The 21,390-nt window shown below is 56.2% G+C and overlaps 6 protein-coding genes across 6 annotated transcripts; 3 read left to right on the top strand and 3 right to left on the bottom strand.

Moving 5' to 3' along the window:
- Positions 1-426: 426 nt before the first annotated feature.
- On the top strand, positions 427-5,193 carry W97_05725 (uncharacterized protein; the record flags this gene model as incomplete). Its single annotated transcript, XM_007783459.1, has 4 exons — positions 427-705; positions 827-1,202; positions 1,255-1,534; positions 1,584-5,193. 4 exons carry the CDS (start codon positions 427-429, stop codon positions 5,191-5,193), a joined length of 4,545 nt encoding a protein of 1,514 aa, XP_007781649.1.
- A 726-nt stretch (positions 5,194-5,919) lies between these two features.
- On the bottom strand, positions 5,920-6,510 carry W97_05724 (uncharacterized protein; the record flags this gene model as incomplete). The annotated part of the gene is made up of 1 exon (XM_007783458.1): positions 5,920-6,510. The coding sequence occupies one exon, from the start codon at positions 6,508-6,510 to the stop codon at positions 5,920-5,922; it is 591 nt and encodes a 196-aa protein (XP_007781648.1).
- Positions 6,511-8,239: 1,729 nt separating this feature from the next.
- On the bottom strand, positions 8,240-8,814 carry W97_05723 (uncharacterized protein; the record flags this gene model as incomplete). Its single annotated transcript, XM_007783457.1, has 5 exons — positions 8,240-8,393; positions 8,448-8,541; positions 8,596-8,625; positions 8,685-8,711; positions 8,763-8,814. 5 exons carry the CDS (start codon positions 8,812-8,814, stop codon positions 8,240-8,242), a joined length of 357 nt encoding a protein of 118 aa, XP_007781647.1.
- Positions 8,815-9,812: 998 nt separating this feature from the next.
- W97_05722 (uncharacterized protein) lies at positions 9,813-12,022 on the top strand (the record flags this gene model as incomplete). The annotated part of the gene is made up of 3 exons (XM_007783456.1): positions 9,813-10,850; positions 10,901-11,673; positions 11,728-12,022. The coding sequence occupies 3 exons, from the start codon at positions 9,813-9,815 to the stop codon at positions 12,020-12,022; spliced, it is 2,106 nt and encodes a 701-aa protein (XP_007781646.1).
- A 1,023-nt stretch (positions 12,023-13,045) lies between these two features.
- W97_05721 (uncharacterized protein) lies at positions 13,046-13,675 on the top strand (the record flags this gene model as incomplete). Its single annotated transcript, XM_007783455.1, has 1 exon — positions 13,046-13,675. The coding sequence occupies one exon, from the start codon at positions 13,046-13,048 to the stop codon at positions 13,673-13,675; it is 630 nt and encodes a 209-aa protein (XP_007781645.1).
- A 936-nt stretch (positions 13,676-14,611) lies between these two features.
- On the bottom strand, positions 14,612-19,586 carry W97_05720 (CK1/CK1/CK1-D protein kinase; the record flags this gene model as incomplete). Its single annotated transcript, XM_007783454.1, has 4 exons — positions 14,612-16,997; positions 18,366-19,356; positions 19,412-19,484; positions 19,575-19,586. The coding sequence occupies 4 exons, from the start codon at positions 19,584-19,586 to the stop codon at positions 14,612-14,614; spliced, it is 3,462 nt and encodes a 1,153-aa protein (XP_007781644.1).
- Between the last annotated feature and the right edge of the window lie 1,804 nt (positions 19,587-21,390).

Below are 21,390 nucleotides of genomic sequence, written 5' to 3'. Positions count from 1 at the left end.
ACCTAGCGAACGCTTTATTGAGTAGTAGTTCGTAGACCATTGATCCTTGTTAGACTCTAGTGCCTGCATGAGGTGTGTGAGCCGCCTCGGATTATTTTCGAAACGGCCTTCAAGATTCGCAACCTGCGCCCAGCGCTCCGCTGCATTTCGAACTCACCGTCTGCCATTCTCCACTCCAGGACCGCGCAGCAATTGCGCCCTCATGAAGTGCGCTTACTTCGCCCATCGCTTGACGACAGACCATCACACCCACGACTCGACGCCCCATCTTGGACGGCATCTCAGCTTCGCCATTGCACCCTGACCGCGTATTTCGGCGAGACCCACGCCTCGGAGTCCCAAACAACACGTTTTTTCTGCCGCTCGCCACCTGGATGAATTGATAGGGGCCCCAATCGGCTGTTGCTCGATTGCGACGCTCTCGAGATGTCGTTCCTGTTCAAGTCCAAGAAGAGCCAGCAGCAGGGCGCATTGCCCGCAGCTACCAGGAACATCGGCTCGTCGCATGGGCAGGAATCAGGCATCCCAACTCTCAACGGACACCTGGCAGTAAAAGATGCAGAAAAAGGAAGAGGCGGTCAGAGCCTACAGACGCCGTCTGGAGGTAGCAGCGCCAACAACTCGCTGAACTCCTTACCAGCAGGAGCAAATGGCGCAAATACTGAGCCCAAGTCTTTGCGCGAAAGGGCTGATTCGGATGTACATGTGAGTGTCCGTCCATCGGAAGCGCACGTAGGCACGGTCGACGCGAGCTGGTGGGGAGGACTTGAAAGCCGATACAACCCTTGAGCGCATCTTAAAGGCCTACGGCTAACATATTGCCCAGAATGGACGAATGACTCTCACTCGAAATCCCAGCGACTCCCCGTATCCCTGGACTCAACGGCGCATGACATTTACCGCCGGCGCGCTACCTTTCCCTCGCTATGGCGCCGCCGTGAACTCGAACGCGTCAAAAGAGGGCTCGATATACCTCATGGGCGGTCTTATCAATGGCTCAACTGTAAAGGGCGACTTGTGGATGGTAGAAGCAGGACATAGCAGCATGGCATGCTATCAGGTTCCCACAACAGCAGAGGGTCCTGGGCCAAGAGTAGGGCATGCGAGTCTGCTTGTGGGCAACGCCTTCATAGTTTTCGGGGGTGATACTAAGATGGATGAAAATGACGTGCTGGATGACACATTGTACCTGCTCAATACATGTGGGTTGAGTGGCAACAAGCGGTGAAGACAAGAAGACTGACGAGAAACCAGCTACGAAAGCGTGGTCAAGAGCCCTGCCGGCAGGACCCAGACCAGCTGGCCGCTACGGTCACACGCTCAACATCCTCGGGTCAAAGATCTACATCTTTGGCGGACAGGTTGAGGGGCAATTCTTCAATGACCTTGTCGCATTCGACTTGAACGCCTTGCAAGCAGCCAGCAACCGCTGGGAACTGTTGATAGCTAGCGGGCCTGTCGACCCAGAGAAACCAACGGTACCGCCGGCACGAACGAACCACAGCATGATCACTTGGAACGATAAGCTTTACCTGTACGTGCACTGGTCCAAGTCTTTTGTCCCCACTGACATATCTCTTTAGCTTCGGTGGCACCGATGGCCACGAATGGTTTAACGACGTGTGGACGTACGACCCTCGGACTAATGAATGGGAAAAGCTAGCATGTATTGGTTTCATACCGTCGCCCAGGGAAGGCCATTCCGCCGCCCTGGTCAACGACACAATGTACATCTTTGGCGGAAGGAACGAAAATGGCGTTGACCAAGGCGATTTAGCAGCGTTCAGGATATCCTCGAGGCGCTGGTACATGTTCCAGAACATGGGCCCTTCACCTTCACCGCGTTCCGGCCATAGCATGACCGCCTTCGGGAAGAACATCGTAGTTCTCGCAGGCGAACCAAGCTCGCAGCCTGCTGACCCGGCAGAATTGAGCCTGGCGTATGTGCTCGATACTTCGAAAATACGGTATCCAGCAAGCGAGAACCAGCCAACGCCACAGCCCTCTACTGGCCAGATCGCGCCTCCTGTTCGAAAGAACAGCGGTGGACAGACTGGTATACCACAGAGCAAAGCTGCAGCCATCAACCGAGATACCCCTTTACCAGGTCAGAACTATAGCAGAGGGCTGGAGCGAGTGTCCAATGTTCCCCAGTCCGGTGCGGTCAACTCGAAGCTACCACGTGCGGCTAATGCACAAGGCCCTCCAGGGCCGCCTCCACAACAGCAACCGCCGCAGCCCAGAGCAAACGGCATAGTGACCAGTGCCAACAGCCTTCAAGATCAGGCTGCGTCGAAGCCTGAACGGGGCTATGGGCCCCCAGTGGACACTGCAAGAGCCGCATCGTTTGAGAGGGAGAACCAAGGCCCTGTTGTGACCGAGAGCCCACAGTACCATGACTTCGACCGAGGACATGACTCGCTTGAGCAGGCACGCTCGACGGTACATTCTAAATCGTCTTCCTACCACAAAGTCTCTATGGATACTGTACAGTCGTCACCTTCACGAAGCGGATCAAGGTCTACCACGCAGCGGGAGTCACAGGAGAGCATGGATCAACCGAGTTCGAGACCATCAGTCGACGCTCAGGCTCGACTTAGTCGCGATGGGCAGCATGCACCAATGGACAGCGGACTTAGATCATCTCCCAATTTGAGCCACCAGAACGATGAGCTCGTCAGGGAGCTTGAAGCAGCTAAAAGCCGTAACGCTTGGCTTGCCTCTGAGTTGGCATTGGCGCGCAAAGCAGGATATCAAGCAAACGCTTCCAACAGCCCGATCCTAGATGAACGTGCTGCGGACGCCTTTGGAGACGACGAAAGGCCTTTACTCGAGGCTCTAGTGAAGATGCGGACAGAGCTAGCCAACGTGCAAGATTCAATTGACTCGCAAGCGATAGCGGCCGCTGCCAGGATTGCAGAGGTTGAAAAGCAGAGGGACGCAGCAATCAACGAGGCAGTCTACGCCAAAGCGAAGCTCGCAGCCCATGGTGGCAGCGCAGTCAGCACGCCACAGCTTGACGGCGAACGCGGCACAAACACGCCGGACAGCGATCGCTTGCCCGAGATGAACCGACGACTCGCGTCATCACTGGCAGCTCAAACAGAGCTATCCTCACGCGTCGATGGCCTGATCCAAGAGATCGAAGCAGAAAAACGCGCGAGGCAAGCAGCCGAGGAGACAGCAGAAGCGGCACAAAAGCGTGTTGCGGAACTAGATTCGTACAAGCAGCGCAATACAGTAGAAGCGGACAGTCTCCGGGCCAAGTTGCACGAGGTGCAGAAGGTAGCGCGAGAGGAGGCAGCGAATGCTGCGGAAGCCCACGCATCGTCACGGCTGCTGACGGTAGATAAGAATGAGCTATCAGCAAAACTTACGAAGGCACTAGAAGATGCGAGGAATTACTCTTCGGTCCTGCAATCACTGCGCGACGCTCTCAATGCATCCTCAGACAAGGCACTCGTGCTGGAACGAAGGCTCGAAGAAGAGGGGTCGGAGCGCGACATCCTTGAGAACAAGCTGCAGCAACTCAAGGCAGAGCATGAGCTTCGGGCTACCGAGCTGGAGACGACGAACAGACGCTTGCGCGACACGGAAGAACTTGCCGAAAAGCATGCTGAAGAGGCACGAACGCACCGGCAAGCAGTGCTGGCTGGAATTGGACGAGTCACTGAGAGGAACGAAGACGAGCACGACGCCGCAGACGAACGTGTCACCATCCTCCAGCAGCAAGTCCAGATTGCCAACGCAATGGTCCGCAAGAACCAAGAAGCAGCTGACACCGAAGCCGAGAAGTTGCGGCGAGCCGAAGAGCGCATCGCAGGCCTCGAAGCATATCAGGAGCAGGTTAGCCGTGAGAGCTTGCAAACTCGTCGTCAACTGCAAGCAGCTTTACGCGAAGTCCAGGCCTTGCACAGCGAGAAAGCCGACATGACGCAGCATTTGGAGCGGCAGCACCTCGAGTCCAACGCCCTCGAAGTCCAGCTCAAGACTCTCAAGACCCTCCTCGAAGAACGCGGCGTCAATGCCGCAGACGTCCGCCGCTCCCGCGCGCTCGACAGCCCCAACTCCCGCTTCAGCACGCCCGAGCTGAATCGCATCCGCGAGCTGGAACAACAACTCGAAGTCTCCTTCAAGGCGCACGACGAGCTGCGCTCCGTCTACGAGCAGCGCGAGCACGAAGTCAGCAAAGAGTGGGAAGAGAAGCTGGCCACGCTCGACAACGACCACCAGGCCGCAGTCAAGTACCTCCGCGGTACGGAGAAAATGCTGAGCAAGATGAAGCAGGAGCTTCAGCGCTACAAGAACTCGAATACGGAGCTCGAACGCGAGATCGCTGGCGCCAGGGAGCAGCTCGCTAAGAGCGCTGAGCGTGAGGCCGTGCCGCCTGAATGGGAGACCGAGCGAACCCAGCTCCACGATGACCTAGCGCGCATCCAATCGTCCGTCAAGGCCGACATCTCGAGCCTCGAATCCCGCATCTCCACGCTCCAATCCGACCTCGCCGCCGTCTCCGCCGACCGCGACGCCGCGCTCCACCACGCGCAAGACCTCGAAACCGCCATCGCTTCCGCGCGCCAAGAGCTCGAGTCTTTCCGCCACGAGAACGCCCTCCTCGAAGAACGCACCCGCGACGCCGAACGCCGATGCCAGCTCTTCCTCGACCAGTTCGAAACCAGTGTTGACAACTACCGGCGCATGAGCCAGCTCCAATCCCTTCCCCCAAACAGCCTCAATAACCCCAACCCCAACAGCAGCGGCACATACACGCACAAGCGCGCGCACGACAGTATATCGGGCGATAGCATCTACAGCCAGCAGTCTGAAGACGATCCGACGACGCCGCTCGCGGCACCGCAGAATCCGTACCAGACGAGCCAGGTAGCGCGGAATAGCGTCGCGCTGGATAGTTTGGCTACGGAGTTGGATGCGCTGAGAACGCATTGGGAGACGACGAATAGGAATTATAGGGGCGATGATAGGTTTGATTTTGAGAGGACGCCTACGACGCCGGGAGGGGGGGAAGGGGGATTGGGGGGTTGGAGGAAGAGGATGGAGATCGATGATGACGGGCAGCTGGAGGGTAAGGGGACAGGGCTGGGGGTGGGCATCGGCGAAGGGAATGGGGAGTATGAGAGGAAGAGGACTTCGCCTGCGAGGGATGCGGAGGGGGAGGGGAAGGCGGTGTCGTAGTGGGCGGGGGATGCGCGTCATAAAGGTACGGGAAGGTGGCTTTGACACCATGGGAGTCGCGAGATGGCTCCAGGCGTGGCATCCCATTCACTACATCCACTTTCTCTTCACCTACTTTCGTCATCTTTTACCGGATCGGAGGCGTTTCTTCTCTGGTGCGGAGTTTTAGTTTGGCGGTTTCTAAGATTTTCTATCCGTTTTCTTTGCAGAACACACAGTTCTGTGCCTCGGCGGGCTTTTGGAATTTCGTTATCGGTGTATGCTTAGTATGCCGTCCGTTTATGGTAGTACCGGGAGTCTTGGAGTTGGTGTAGGGACAGCTAGGGCTCGATAGCATGCAGCAATACCAAGTTAAGGGATTCTTATTCGCTTGTAATTACCTTCAAGATTTCATGATGCTATGAAGCGCTAGCCCATCCAAAGCATTACTGAGCCGATGCCTTGCGAGATCACGCGACCCTTCCAAGCTACTCTACGCAATGCTCAAAACGAAGCCAAGGACGTGCTGTTGTACAAACATGAGGGCATGCGCCGTAAAGTTTGCATGATCCCGCGCTTAAGAACGAACGCATAAAAGCAACAGAGCTGTTTTCCACAGGTCTATTCTTGTCCGCATGTGTTCCCGAAGCGCACCCGTTCCTCAGTATAGCTAATAACCGCCGCGCTCCATGATTCGAAGCCAGTACTGCATCGAATCTAGATTCTCCGGGTGTGAGCTTGGGACACTTACTTCTGCTTGCGCGGCTTGAATTGCGCGAGGAGGTCGGCAGGTGCTCCCCCGGGACTTGACGTGCCAGCAGCAGGGTCCGGCTTACTCTTCGGATCGTCCTCTCCGCTATCTGTGTGCGCAGCAGGAATGGCGGATGGTGCGGTATCGTTAGGCGGATCGACGCCTGCCTTTCCGTTCGCTGGCGCCTTCTGCTTCCCTTTGGCTGCTCTGACGGGGTTGGCGACACTATCGAAAAACTTTGAGGAAACGGGGTTCGTGCTCCGCGATGCCATTGTCTTCTTTGCTGCGGCGTAGTTGGCCGGGGAGACGGCGACATGGGGGTGGGTGTGGGACGCTTCGGCGGCAGCGGTTGTCGTTGTGGTTGTCGATGGAACTTTGGGGCGTAGCACGGTTTCCTCTCCAATGTCCTCAGCCGTTTCTCTGCCTTGACCGCCGATGAGATCAGGTGCGACCGTGCCTGCTACTGGATGATCCGCAAGCTTCACACGAGCTCTAGGTTTTGGAGCAGCTTTCGCGGCGGTTGTTCGCTGGCGCTTCGGGGGCGGCGCCATTACGTATGTCTGATGTATCGCATCAGTAGCGGCCATGGCGGAGGCACGACCTGCAATAGTCAGTTCTGTTCCCCACGTGCAAGACGATTACGCTCGAGCGCGAGCTTACTAGTTCGGGGTTGTACTAGAGTTCGTTGACGCCTCACGAAATCCTCGAGGGTTCCTTTTTGGCCTGCCAGCTCCCAGCTTTGCCGCCATAAGGTCTTCTCCGCGGCAGTCACAGGATGGTCTACATGTGAGTTCGCCTGGGGCTCTGCGGAAAGCTGTATCTGTGCCGAATCCTGAGCCTGTACTGGATCTGGAATTTGCGTTGCATTCTCCTCGCTGGTGCTCATGACAGCATCCCCGTCGTTGTCGACGCGAGCTTCGGCGTCCCTCACTGCTGCTGGCGTCGAAGGTACTAAAGTGCCAGGAGATGGCGGCGATAACGGCCGAGTGTTGCTGAGCACGGCGGCACAAAAAGCGGCTGTTGCGGTTTGTGCGTCTGATGACTGAGCGATCGCAGTATTGTTTGCTGAAATAATAGGTTCCGAATACAGTGCTTCAGCCAGACTTGGCGGTGTTAGCCGTTTCCTGATCACCCTGCCAGGTTGGAGGTGCTCCCACGGCAGTTCTTTCGTAGGTTGCGTCGCGTCGCGCAAAATCTGCTGTAATGGCAAGCGCGACACACAGTTCCCTATAGTTCTATCTTGCTGAGCAAGAGTGGGTTCTTCGGTGCTTGGGCGAGCACTTGCGTCCGACGGGAGACCCCGTGGCGACCTACGCGTTCAAATAAGCCGACGTTATTAGGCGCGGCGGCCTTGAGAATCTTCATGAGTGATAGGTTAGATGCGACTTACGGGACTTGCGGTTTGAAGCGTTTTAGTGCATGCTCAATTTCCACCATGAAGGTATCCATATGACTACGAAGCTCACTGCGCGCATTGTCGCCTTGCTTTTGGTGCTCACTTAACGAGCTGTCGATGTGCCCCCGAAGCTCGTTTAGTGAACGGTGGATTTGCTGTTGATGCTCAGCCAGAGCCTCGCCGATCGTTTCTTGTAATAGACGCCTAACAACCGCCTCAAGGGAGGGCGATTGGGTCCCCATATTTTCAGTGAGTCCGACCGGTGACTTTGTCGACGACGGTGGACGTAGTGATAGTAGAGCTGATGACTGTATGGGTGGTTGTGAGTTGAAAGGATGATTGGAGAGAATGCGAGGTTTGGTGTGGCGAAGTCTTTACCTGGTGAAGGCAACGCAGCCAGGCACAGAAACGAACAGAATGCAGCTATCGGAATTAGGCAGAAGCCTATAGCCGCTGCAGGGCAACGGCTTAGAGTGAATCTACCGAGCTCAACCTAGCCTGACGTTCGCTGTTATTGATCTTGTAAGCTATCATGCACGCCCATCATCTTCCACATAAACAGTTCCAATTGATGAGAGCTGCCCAGCAATCAAGCTGCGCCGCAACAGCCGCAACAAGTAAGGGATAAGTTTCTTGAACTCGCCGCATGTGTCAGATGGCTGGTTTGTCACCAGTCATATCTGATCTTGTAGTTCCTCTGTTAATGATGATAGGGCAGACTGAGACTTTGACGAAACATGAGAATGATGCCTTGTTCCAGCCACAGATTGAACGCGCTTAAATCTGATATGATGCCTTATCGCCAGGAACCGCTACACATACAGTAAGTTAGATCCCCGTTGTAGCGCAAACACTTTGTACAATCGAGCACGGCCACAGAGTGCACTTCCCTAGTGCAGCTTCTCCCATGTGGTGTCGCCTTAAAACCTCCGCTCCGCTTGATCCTGCGGTATCCTTGGATAATGCCGTGGCATTACTATCGGTCTTCGTCGTGACCGATGCACTTGTGCAAATGCCTCCATTGCCATCGGCGAGCTCTCCGTTCGTATTGTAGTGCCAATCGACATGAAGAAGCTGCGTGAACAACGATCAGCGCCCCGGTCGTCGACGTCTTCTGCCAGCACCTACCCGAACGTCGCGGCCGATCCTAACATGTACTGTCCCAGTGTCCGTAGCATGCCGTTGGGGCCCGGCCCGAACCTTATGATGTTCGTGGCTCCTGCTGAACGTCAGACTGTCGGCTCTTGAACTGTCTGAGCTCAGGCTGCCTATATACCGAATATGAACCCGATGATTAAGCCGACGGCTGTAGCGGAGCGGGTTAACGGTGAAGGAGTTCAACGGGGTGCCATGGAGAAGACGTACATCCACCCATCATGGCGCCCATCTTAACTGGATGATCATCAGCACGGAGATTCCATCCAACTTATTCGCGGGACTTACGCTTGTCGAAGGTCGACGGACCCGTCATTCCTCCTCCAACAGGGACAGGCATCTTGACAGGAAGTTCGTGTACCTTATGTTCAGGTGGTGGTGCAGATGGCTTCAGACAAAGTTCGATGGGTTGCTGCAGAGGGAAGTGTGGCAGCTGTAGCTAGATTCTTAGGCGCATCGTCTCCGTACCAGAGCTCCCGCCCTCCCGCCTCTCTCTCTCTCCACAACGTGGAAGACTGAACCTCGCGCAAACGAACGATCCGTGCGTTATGTCACGTGCTCAGGTTGAGGCCCGGACGAGAAGCCATCGAGCCCCATCCACAAGAGAAACCGTCCCGCCCATCTCTAGCACTCGCTGCACCGAAGGCCTGTCGAGGCAACCGCTCTGTCTCTTTCCAAGCCCCGAACTTGACGCACCTCTGAGCGTTCGCATGGGCGGCACAGCAAACGTCGACCGGCTTCCTGAACCTGAGCCTGAACCTGAGCCTGAACCTCGAGCGGCTAGTGACAGCGCCAAGCGTTCCTCTCTCCTCCTTGACAGGAGAACCGACCTGGAACTGCCATACCAACACCAAAACAATCCCACACGACGCCTTGCACCTCTGCCGCTGTAGCAACCCGGTCAGTCCCTCTGGATATCCTCACTGCCGCAGCGGTCCAGCGTCTGGCGCCTTGTGGCTTCCGCTGCACTTCCCTCTGCTTTGACGTCGCACCGCACGGCTGACACCGACGCAGCACACGACAGATCGCGGCACACCTCGCTCAATCGGCTGCGCCATGTTCTAGCCGAAGCATCGCCATATTCATATGAAACCACGACGAGAAAACTCGGCAATTGTTGTTCGCTTGGATTTTTGGGGTTGAGGGCGATTGCCACAGGGCTTCCAGCATACGGTAGAGGGTTGGAGAAACCGGACCACACAACTACAGCTTTCTCGTCTGGGCAGTCGCTCTCTGCAGTAGTGGCAGATGACGGCAGTCGCACCTCCTCCGAACTTCCAGCCCATCTCTCGAGCAGGATGGAGCGGTCCTAACGGAGCCCCAAACGGCATGAATTCCATGAGTGCCGACGAAGTCTCTCGGATGTTCATGCCTCGCAAAGCCGCCCAGCGCACCACCTCGTCCTCGTCCATTGCTTCATCTGCATCCTCGAACTCGACCGTCTCTGCATCGTCAGTGCAGACCAACGGCGCGCCCGTCGACGGATTTGCAAGAAAGAAACCTGCACGCAGCCTATGGCCGCCGTCGAAGGCCGAGCCCACAGCAGGTTTGTCCACAGCGCGGCCACAATCGGTGGCTTCTTCAACGTCGGGGCCGTCCGCAGCTTCTGGGCTGTCGGCGCTACATACTCCATCATCGATGCTGCCATCACAAAACGGCGTCCAACCGCAGAATCAGCTCAATGGCGCGCCTAGGCCGCAAGGACAGCCGGAGTCCGCTGCTATACTCCACCTGTTGCCGATGAACGGCACTTTCGAGCGGAAGACCATCAGCGTCCCATTTTATCCAGATGTCCTACGCATAGGCCGACAGACGAACAACAAGACCATACCGACTCCGACAAACGGCTACTTTGACTCCAAGGTGCTTTCACGACAGCACGCCGAAGTATGGGCAGACCGCAACGGCAAGATATGGATTCGAGACGTCAAGTCCTCAAATGGCACTTTTGTCAATGGGCAAAGGCTGTCGCAAGAGAACAGAGATTCCGATCCTCACGAGCTGCGCGAGCAAGACATGCTAGAGCTGGGGATCGACATCGTCAGCGAAGACCAGAAAACAGTAGTGCATCATAAGGTCGCCGCGCGAGTGGAACATGCGGGCATATACACGAATGGCAACAACATGATGGACATGAACTTTGGTGACCTTGATCCGTCCGCAAACGGTGGTATGATGAACGCACCGATGGGTCAGAACATGGGTCAGCTAAGAGCTCGGAATGGAAGTCAAGGATCCATGGTCAGCAACGGACGGCTAGGCGGCGGGATGGGTGGCATGGTGAACAACGTGGGAGCATTGGGTCAGACGCCAGGCATGCTAATACGGCCATGGCTGCAGACCATTACCGTGGAGCAGGTTGTTAAGAAGCTAAACGTGAGTCGACCCTACCAAACTTCCACCACCTTTACTAACCAAACGCAAAGTCGGAAATCAGAAGTGCCAAGCAGCAGTCCATCGACCTACAGCGAGCGGGCCAGTATGTCGACTCGCTTCTGGCAGGCGAACTGAAGAAGGAGGGCGCCAAGCTTTTGAACGTGCCTCAGTCGAAGCTCTCGCCAGTCAAGGGAGACCTGAAAGCACGGTTCTCGGATCCGCCGGCGCCGCCGCCTCAGCAGCCGTTACCCGAAAAGCCGGACGCCGCTCGCATTACAGCTGAAAGTGTTTTGCCCTTACTACGGAGGAGTGATACGGCGAAACCAAAACTACCAATGGCTGACAGCTCACCGCTACGGTCTGATCAAGGTTTACAAGTCACGTCGCTTGTTGAAGCCTTGACGTCGGCGAAGAAGGAACTTGAATCGCAGAACGGCCGCTTGAAAGATCTGGAGGAGCTGCTAGCGCAAGAGCGGCAAGCTAGGGAAAGCGCAGAAGAACGCGCGCAACGTCTAGAAATGGAGTCCAAGAAGGATCTAGTAGCTCTGGATGACACCGCTCCGAACGAGGACTTGGAATCCACACGCCAAATTGTTTCTGGGGATGCGAGCTCGGACACGGCAGCCGTTGACGCCTCAACTTCTAGGTTGCAGAAACGGCTTGAGCTTTTGGTTGCTGAATTGGGGGAAGTGAAAGAGCAGTTGGAGAAGGAACGATTCAGTCGAAGAGATGCGGAGGCTGAGCGCGATGCGGTGCAAGAGACATTGGCGGAAATGGTTGAGAAGCTCAGACAAAAGCAAGATGAGCAAGCATCGCGCGCCTCGTCACGGTCTCCGCGGCGCCACAGCAGTCCAGGCGAGAAAGTCGCTCCTTCGAGCCCCGATCGAGCACCAGTAGCCAATGGCGACATTGAGAAGAAGAGAGAAGAGGAGGAACAGTGTCTGAGCACAGCTGCGATGCTCAGAAAGGTAGGTATCGAGCAGAATGGTCGGCCGGTCACTCCCGAGCAGGTCAGGGAGTTGGAGCAGGCCATGTCCCAGGCGTTGGCGACGAAGTTCGGGAAGGGAGATCAGCTTGTGCACCTTTCGCCGTTCGCGGCTGCCCTTGCCGTCATCCTCACCGGCATCGGTCTGATGAGCTACCTCAACGGGCTCCCGAAGATCGAGCGATGAACTGCTGAGAAGTAACGGACAACATCGTTCCCCTTCCTGTAAGGCCGTCAGGCTGCTGGGAGGTGTGCTATCAGTAGGGTGCTTCCGCTCACAATTTGCGCCACTCGACAACACCGCGGATCGTCTGTTGGGGTTGGATACGTGCGGCTTGCTTCCAATCATCAGCATCGCGTTATCCCTATATCCCTCTTGCACCCCCTGAAGCCTACGGCGAAGGGGGATGCAGCAGGGCCGCACAGCGTTGCCCGGTCTACCCTCGCATACGACGCCTCGCATCGGCGACACATGAAAGAGCCACAAGCTACGATGACACACTACGACCGACACGTCTCCATCGCCTCGTCCTCTCGCCCTCCCTGGACGTCGCGTACACCTTGCTTCCTTGCTACCTTGCTATCTTGCTACCGTCCTATCCGCCCACGTATGGGCTTTTCTTTCTCTTACCAACTTTCGGGGTCAGGAGTTCTGCATTTGCGACGGCGAACAGCGGCGCCCTGGATGGGTCTTTGGGGTTGGATGTTTTCTTCAGCTTTTTGCGAAATACCAGTTTCGCATGTTGACATTCGTTTGGATCACGGTGCGGGCGGCCGCCACGAGGTGCGGCTTGTGACGGTGCGAGAGGCTCTGTAGTGCGGCGATTAGTTCATTTGTTATTGTAAATACAATCAGTGATCTTCTCTTTTGAGTTTCTTGGAGTGGATGCATGGATGCTCTGAGGCATGGCTGTGGGCTTTGGCCTTGGATCAGAACATGGTGCAAGAATGGGGATATCTTCGCATACTGTTACGACCGCCATGCTTCCACCCAGTGGGCTTCGACATCTCCCAAAGCTCTCTCATACTCCCATAATCCTTCCCTTAGTAGCACCATCAATGGTAGAGTTAGCGGAAGTGCCAAGGCCCACGTGACGAGCCATCACATGCAATTGACCTAACTCCTAGCCGACCTCGACACCCCAAAGCTCCAGCCAGCCCTCGAGGCACTCGATGCCCCAGCATAAGTCGCTCTGCACAAACAATACCGATGGCTGCAACGCTTCCAACCCCTCCACCTGAGCTCCCCAATCCACCCTCCGCTCCCTCCCGCGAAGCCCTCCTCGACAACCTCGACACCCTCCTCGAACGCTACCTCCATCTCCTCGACGAATACCAAGCCGCGCGCCAGCAGCTCCAGAAACAGCTGTCTGCGGGGTACATATCTCTCGCGCAAGCAAACTTCAGTGCGCCGAGGGGTGTGAGATATGGACGGGACTGCTACGACGAGCGGATGGGGGGGGCTACGCGACGCGTAGCCGTCTCTACATCCGACAACCGGCAGACAATCAAGATCGAGGTGCCAGAGAGCACGATGGGCGCTGCAGATATCTCACCTGCCGCCGCCATCACCTCCAAAGACGACGCCGAAGAGCCCAGGCAGCCGGAAGTGCACCCCGCCGACCCCACACAGCCTATACAGCAGGAACACCCAAAACCAAAGAACCCAATAACAATGTTCGGCATCCTCACCCCACCAGCCCTCCGCGCCGCGCAGTCGTCCTTCGTCAAAGCAGTCGAGGGACCGGTACCGCGGCTCGTGGAGCTGGGGGCGCGGCTTAGGGCACTGGAGGTTGAGGTTGGAAGAGCGAGGAAGGCTTTACGGAAGGCTGAGGGGTGAGATTTCGCTCGTTGCAGGAGGGCGCTTGAAGTGTTGGTGTGATGTAGGGTGTGAGGGTGGCCGTCGTGATGGGCGTTATGGGGATGGGAGGGTTGGTGGATGGTGGGTTGAAGGGCACGGCGGCGGGATCTCTACAGGGACGATGTGGAGGACGGTTGGCCATGGAATGGGTCCGACAGGGCCTCGTTCGGCTTTGCAAGCCTGTGGACCGGCTGTGCATATTGGTTCTTGCGACGATGCAGAGCCCTATCGGCGCATCAAGGGGCACCGCCCAGGTGATGATGCCGACTCTGGACGGCTCACGAAACGTTGGGTTACAGCTATCGAAGAGCTGCCAGAAGTACTGCCGTTGCGGATAGCCTGACGAGTTAAGCTGTTTCATATGATTGTGATGAGTTTGATGGCTGTATATGAGTGAACGGAACAGAGAAAGGAAGGCCATGAGCAGAGCTTTCTAGGATATGCTGGTGCACGTTATTCCTATATGCTGGGCTTGTACCAAAGCTTTCAGATAGATTTTCGACGGCGATCGAATAGTAGCGTCGGTAGGAACGAAGCTGTGGAAATCACAAATCCAAGTAGTCACAGACTGAGCTCAGACTTGACAGATATCGGGCCTTCCTGAAACGAACGATAGTAATCACACACTTAATAAACTGACAAAGGCCAGTTCCGTTAACACTTTGTCATTTCAGAGTATCGGAGAAGGCTTGACGATTACCCACGCCCATCTCGTCTCATAAACCTGAGCGCGATGCTGAGCGCGAAGGCGTTAGGTGAGATTGCTAAGATTTCCTACTGTACAAGAGGATTTTTGTACACTATATGATGCAGCTCCATCGGTAAGCCCCCTGGCTTCGACCACAACGCCGCCCAATGCTCCTCCATCCGTCCAGCCAAACCCAACCCTGATACAAGCACACAATCTTTTACACTTTACATCCCCAACATCTCCTCAATATCTAACGCCTTCTCTCCCCTCCCCCTCCCTCTCTTCCCCTCCCCGCCCTTCTTCTTCCCCATCTTCCCCTCACTTCCCCGCCCAACACCCTCGCCCACTACATTCCCATACCCATCAACCGGCACCTCAAAAAGCCTCTTCCCCTTCCCCTTAACCTTCCCCCTCCCCTGCCCCCCCTTCCCGGCCCTCTTGACATTCCGCCACCCCTCCCCGCCCACACTCCTGCCCCTCGGCACCTCCCCTTCATCTCCAGGCCGCCCCAGCCGCACAGAGCGCGGCACCCGCGTCTTGGCCCCCAACGCCCACAGGTCTCCCCACTGCGCCTTTCTGGCGTCGCGGTACGCGCGCTTCGAGTAGGAGCGGCTGACGGTCCAGCGCTCCAGCGTGCCGGAGGGCGTGCAGACGTCGAGAATCACGTGGCCGCGGCGCTTGAGGGGGGGCAGGATCGTGCGGGGGAGGGCGAGGGGGTTTATTGGGGGTTGCTCGGCAGCTGCAGCGGCTGTGAGCTTGACCCCTTTGTGCGTTTCTGCTTCTGCTTCCGCTTCCGTTGGTGCCGCTGGGACGGCGGCGGAGAGATGAGTCGAGGGGGTAGGCGTCGCGCCTTCGTGTCCTGCGAACGCGGCGGTGGTTGCGATATCACCTTGCTCCAGGCCGTGAGAGACGCGCTGATCCCGCCCGCGCTGCACAGTGAGGTACGAGAAGTGGACGTCCTCGTGATTGCGGTCATGAGCGCCGAGGACGCGTTGCAGGAACGGCGGACGAATGAAGCGCTGGCTAAAATAACAGAAATCCTTTCTCCCTTTGCTGAGGCCTGGAGTCGTGTACATAGGGCAGGTGCCGTGGTTTGTGCAGGGGGCGACGATCATTGCTTGTTCCCCCTTGACCACGTGCCCGTGGAGCGGTTGGTGGGCGGGATCGTCGGCGGTCGAGGTTGAGGAGGGGGAAGTAATATGGTTGTCGAGGAGCATGGCTCGCGCGCCGGCGACGGCTTCGAAGCCGCGGGGCATCCCCTTTTCGATGAGGATGAGGACGCCGCCGGCGGGGTTGAGGAGGGACCAGAGCTTCTGGACATGCTGTTTGCGGAGGTAGTCTTCTTTTAGTGGTAGGAGTGTGTGTGGCGCGATGATGATGTCGTATAGTTTCCTTGGCTGCGCTTTGTTTTCATCTGCAGGATGAATTGTGTCCGGAAGGCGAGGCAGGAACGTCGTACTGTCCAGCAGCCGACTCGCACGGTGCCGTAGGGTATCAGAGCCGGTCAGAACTGTTGCCTTGCCCAGCGGTAGCGAGGCCCTAGAGATGTTATTCTCGTGCATCCTATCCCATTCGGCCGCAAGAACTTCTCGCCAAGCCAGAACGGCCGCACCGCCAGCACCGGCATCGAGAATGAATGGGCCGCCTTCTTTGCGAAGCAGCGATTCCAACCACTCGGAGCCTAGGCGCTTTCGTGTCTCGACAATCGTGCTTAACGCAGCAGCGTAGGTGCCGGGCATGATCGCTGTCATATACACGTTCCCTTCCATCTCCGTCATCTGGCCCTGGGCAGCTTCCAGAGCTATAGGCTTCTGTTCAGGGGGTCGGCCTATCATGGGCGTGGACGTGGAGAAGGGCAGGCCTATGCCGCCAAAGGTGCGGTGAGCGGCCTCTGTGAGATGCTTGTTTGGTGTGCCAGCGAGAAGATCTGAGACAGGCTCGACAAAAGTAGCTTTGGGCAGGTTGACGGTGGATGGTGATGTCGCGAATCGGCCAGCTGCAGTAAGCGGATGCGTCCGTTCGGTGGGCGAGTCTGCGTATGAATCCGGTTCAAACATGTCCTCGAACTCGCCATCTTCTTCTATGGGAAGCTCTACTTCGTCCAGATCCACCTCTTCGCCCAGCACGATATCCGCCAGCTGCTGCGTCTGAAACTCCAGCTCTGCGTCAAGCTCCGTGACTTGCCCATTCAGTATCTGATATGCGCTGGACCCGCTCGCTTCTTCGCCTTGTAGTTCCGGGACCGGTGCCTGGTAAAACTCCACCTCCTCCATCTCGCCATCTTGCCCCCTCCGCAACAATGCGTAGCCTCTGCTCTGCTCTTCCACAGCTGGTTCAACATCTTCTCCGCGTTGCAGCTCCGCCACTTCGTTGAGATCTGTTGTCCATGTTGGAGCCCCATATAACCGCTCATACACATTGTACTCTTCTAAAGATAAGTGGCCCTCCGGTAGACTATCGCCAAAGGTCTGCCGTGCCCGTCTGGCAACTGCTTCTATCTCCTTGTGAGAGCGTGGGATGTAGGGAGGTGGCGCATCTGCCAAAGGTTCGACGCTCGTCGCGGAGCTTTGCTGCGTGCTGTCGAGGTGCCTGGATGCGGCTGTGAAGTTCCTGCGATGCGGAGTATGTGTATACTGCTGCGACAACCGTAACCGTTTGCCGTTGGGTAATAATCGTCCAGGCAGTGATCGAGTGCTTTCAGCGCTGTGGCGGCTTGCAGCGTTGAGTAGGCTCAGTCTACAAGACCAACATACTGTTTGAAGCTGCCTTACAGCTAGCATATTGATATTGAGGTTCTTCAGTCTGATTTGTACCGAATGACCGGGGACGGTGGTTTGAGCTGGAAATACTCTGATGCTCGAGAGCGGCGAACCCTGGAGCAAGTCCGAAATGCACGCACCAACCAGCGAGTTTTCCGCCTTCAGGCAGTTCACCATTTGTATCACCATTTGTATCGCGTACAGCGGTTTGAATCTGGAGTGGAAGACCGTGGCTAACTCCATGCATATGTTTTCTATGTAGACAGCAATGAAGCACATCTCCCCAGAGTGAAGATAGTGCTTGCAAGGTAAGCACTGCATTGACCATCCGCACCACACAGTCTCCCCCCGACCACAATGGCAGCAATAATACATTGCTGGCATTTGTGATCAAAGTCGACTCCACCAGCTAGACATGCCCGTCTTGTCCAGCATCCATCGAATCCTCGATCCCGCCTTGCAATTTAGTTTCGTCCCCTGAATCTTGATACCTCCCCACAAGCAGACAGACCTCTCCCATTGTGATGCAGAAAAAGCAAGCAACGCAGTAAAGAAACAGAACCAGACAGTGCAGAAGGGGATTATTAGATGTGAGAAAAGCAGCGCAAAACCCGGAACCACAGTGCAGACCGCTTGCATAGAGCGTCGGATAACCAGCGCTCATAGCCAACACCCGCTTCCGTTCCCAGTCAAGCAGCACGTTCGTGGAACCGGTGAACAGTCCATCCCGCCCAAAGCCATGTTGGTGTATCTTGACGGATCCGAAGGGGCTCATCTAATCGGTCGAACGGCCATATGCTGAATGATGCAACACGCTCTTGCACGCGCAAAGCAGATGTTGTGAGATTGTCCTGGGTAAAGCAATTTGAGAAAGGAATGCCGAGTTTGCATGTCGCCATCCAGGAGAAGAAAGGGACGGCGAGGCCGCGTTTCCCATAGTGCTGAGTAGAGATGGTATCTTGTTCGAGTCGACAGCCGAGTCTGCTGACGCCCGCCTAAGTACCAGTGATTGAAAGTTGCGCCCAAGGGGCTATCGAAAGTTCGTGATCAGTACCCGCCGCTCTGGTAGTCAGCACCACCGCGCTTAGAGGAACGAAGCTGCCTGTGACGGTGAATTCGAGGTCAGCAAACGTTGTTCCAACAGCCCCCCGCGCCAAGCGTCGTCGAACACTAAACGCTGAGGAGAAGGGTCCTTACAGGGACCAGATATCGAACTCACATTCCGGTGCCTTCCTGACGCGGGTTGACTGGACCGCGGCGCTTGTCAGTGATGGTGCCGGTCCCTGCTGCGGTCTGGCCAGCGGTTGCTGCGTTGGTGCGGACACGTCCAGTCTTGTCTTCCGACTCTTCTGGCTGGGCCTGGTTGCCGGCGGCTTGGGCGATGGCCTGGGCGTTCTTCTGGTACTTGTACACGGTCCAGTCGAAGACGTAATCGTACTGGAACCCCTCACGGACGAAGAGATCGCGGAAAATCTTACGGAGATAAGAGTAGTCTGGCTTGTCGTCGAAGCGCAGGGAGCGCGTGTAGTTGAGGTAGATGGCGAATTCGTTGGGGAATCCACGGCACAGGACCTCCGTTGGAGTGGTCATCTTCTTCTCCATGATGCGATCGTACTTCTGCTTCTTCGTGGCAGCCTTGAGTCCCTGCCACGGGAGGGAGCCGCGGCAGAAGTAGAGCATGACATAGCCCAGAGACTCCATGTCGTCGCGGCGAGACTGCTCGACGCCCAAGTGGGTGTTGATGCTGGCATAGCGGGCGGTACCAGTCAGGTTCTTGTTCTCACGGTAAGGGATGTGGAAATGGGTCTTCGGATCCCTATACTTCTTGGCCAGACCGAAATCGATGACGTTGACTTGGTTGCCACGCTTGCCGATGCCCATGAGGAAGTTGTCCGGCTTGATATCACGGTGAATGAACGACTTGGCATGGATGTACTCGATGCGTGAGATGAGCTGGTCGGCGAGGAGAAGAACGGTCTTCAGGGAGAACTTGCGGTTGCAGAAGTTGAAAAGGTCTTCCAGACTGGGTCCGAGGAGATCCAGGACCATGGCGTTGTAGTCGCATTCAGTACCAAACCAGCGAACGAACGGGATACCGACACCCCCGGCAAGAGACTTGTACACACGGGCTTCATATTCTAGTTGCGGGTGCTTCGCCTTGACGCTCTCGAGTTTGATGGCGATTTCCTCGCCGGAGATGATGTTGGTGCCTGTCATCAAGTCAGTCAAGGCTGAGAACGCTCATAGACGAACAGCCAAGCCTACCAAGGTAGATGTCACCAAAGCTGCCGCTACCAATTTTGCGGCCGATACGGTACTTGTTGCCGACTCGTAGATCCTATGTGGAGATTAGCACACGCTCCCGGTGGCGGTAAAGCCTTTGAAGAAGTTCCAAGCAGAGCTTTCTTCAGCAAAGGGGGCAATGTACCATTGTCGTCATACTGCAGGTTCGTCTTCTTCAAGAAGAAGCGTTGAAAGAGCCGGACGGCTTAAGGACGGTCGAGTTCGTGGGCTGGTAGAAGTGTAGAGGAGTTTTGAAGTTCAGCCTGGTCTGGTGAGGTTCCGGTCAGCGAGAGTTTGCCAGCAAGGCGGTGTGTCCGGTGACAAGCGAACGGGGTCAGGCACAACGTAGCTGCTTTACAAAACAGCTGAAAGAGAGAGTGCTGCAGCAAGACGATCGAGGAAGGGCACCCGTGACTGAGAGATGTTTTGTGTAAGTGTGTGTTAGGGAAGTCACACACCTCTGGGTACCAGCGAGTCGGGCAGAGTGGAGAAGCAGGTTTGATGCCCGACCGACGAGAGTTTGACGCGTGGCCTTGGATGCAGGCGTGACGGACCGAGCGAAAGGAGACGTGTGAAGACGGTGGACAGCGAGCCCGGTGTCTCTGCTGGCAGTCCCTCAGGATATGTGTGAGGGAAGGGGAGGTAGTGGTGTTGGTGTTCGGGGAGGGCTTGGAGCAGTTGAGTTTAACCAGATGCCGCCCAGAGAGCCTTGCCGACCGACCCGCTAACCGCATTCGGCAGCCCCAAAATTGGAGATTGCACCTCACGCCCTTTAGCTGAACGAGGCCTCCCCCTCAGCTGGTGCTTCCTTCTAGAATAACCGGATATCTTACTCGGGCAACAGCAGCGGTGCCTCCTCGTTGACGGCAATAACACGAACTCACGTCAAAGCTGCAGGACGGCGTAGACTCTCCAAATCGGGATTGTCCTCTTTTCTCTCAGCTGACGGCTTTGCCTCTCCTCCTTTGTGCGGAGTACGAGTACTGCTGCTTACGCCAGCAACGCCTGCCCAATGGTCCGCCAATAGATGGAGAGTCAGTCACCCACACAGCTCCTTCTCCCAAGGTTCTGCGTACAGTACTACGTGAATGGCACAAGGCTCAAATCAAGCAGTCGCTGCCGCATCCTCTCATGCGTGACGACTACTTCGTCCGAGCCTTGGCAGCAGAGCTTGGGTACGGTCTTTGACGCTTCCTACTGCAGTGCATCCCGAGACTTGCAGTACACGAGTACCTAGGTACTCGGGTCACCACGATCTGCCATGCATTATGCGGGACAGGGAAGGTCCACGCAGCTGCAGCGGAAGAGGCTCCTCACCACTGGACGTTGAGATAAGCTTGAAAGTTGAGCGACACCGCCGTCATCGGAGAGTTCCTTTTTTCAACCATTTTTCCAGAATTCGTCGTGTTCCCGAGGCTCGCCAAACTCACTTATGCACGGCGATGCATGAGGTGCAAGCGAGCTGTGATCTACATGTCTTAACTACGCAGCTCACGTGACATGCTATCTATTAGTGCCTACTGAAGTGACGAACGCCTAGGTAGTAGGAGATTCTGCTCGCAAGATGCAGCCGCCGACTGTGTCAAACGATTGCGTGGGTCGAATTTCACGATATATGCCTACCTCAGACTGGTCGTACTCAGCATCCTGTGCATATCGGCCCTTCGGCTCTGTGGGTGAGTGTCACGCCATTTGCTATCGTGGAGATGTCTAGAATTGTGTCGGACGTGATGTGCGTAACAGAATCACGCCAACCACTCGTTGCTCATCTAAAACCCCTCCGTGTCCATGTTCTCCGTTGCCACTACAGGGTATTGACGCAGCCGATGGATAGTCCGCAACAGTCTGACAGTGGCTTCTTGATGGGCCAATCCCTTTTGTAGGAGGCTCATTGGCCCATACGTTCAAAGCCACGTCTCTCGCTCCAATCTTACTGTGACCCAGTATACTGAAACCCCTAC

Source organism: Coniosporium apollinis, assembly GCF_000281105.1.
Source record: "Coniosporium apollinis CBS 100218 chromosome Unknown supercont1.26, whole genome shotgun sequence".
Lineage (NCBI taxonomy): Eukaryota > Fungi > Ascomycota > Dothideomycetes > Coniosporium > Coniosporium apollinis.
The sequence above is the reverse complement of the archived record's forward strand: the minus strand, read 5'-3'. Positions and strand labels throughout refer to the sequence as shown.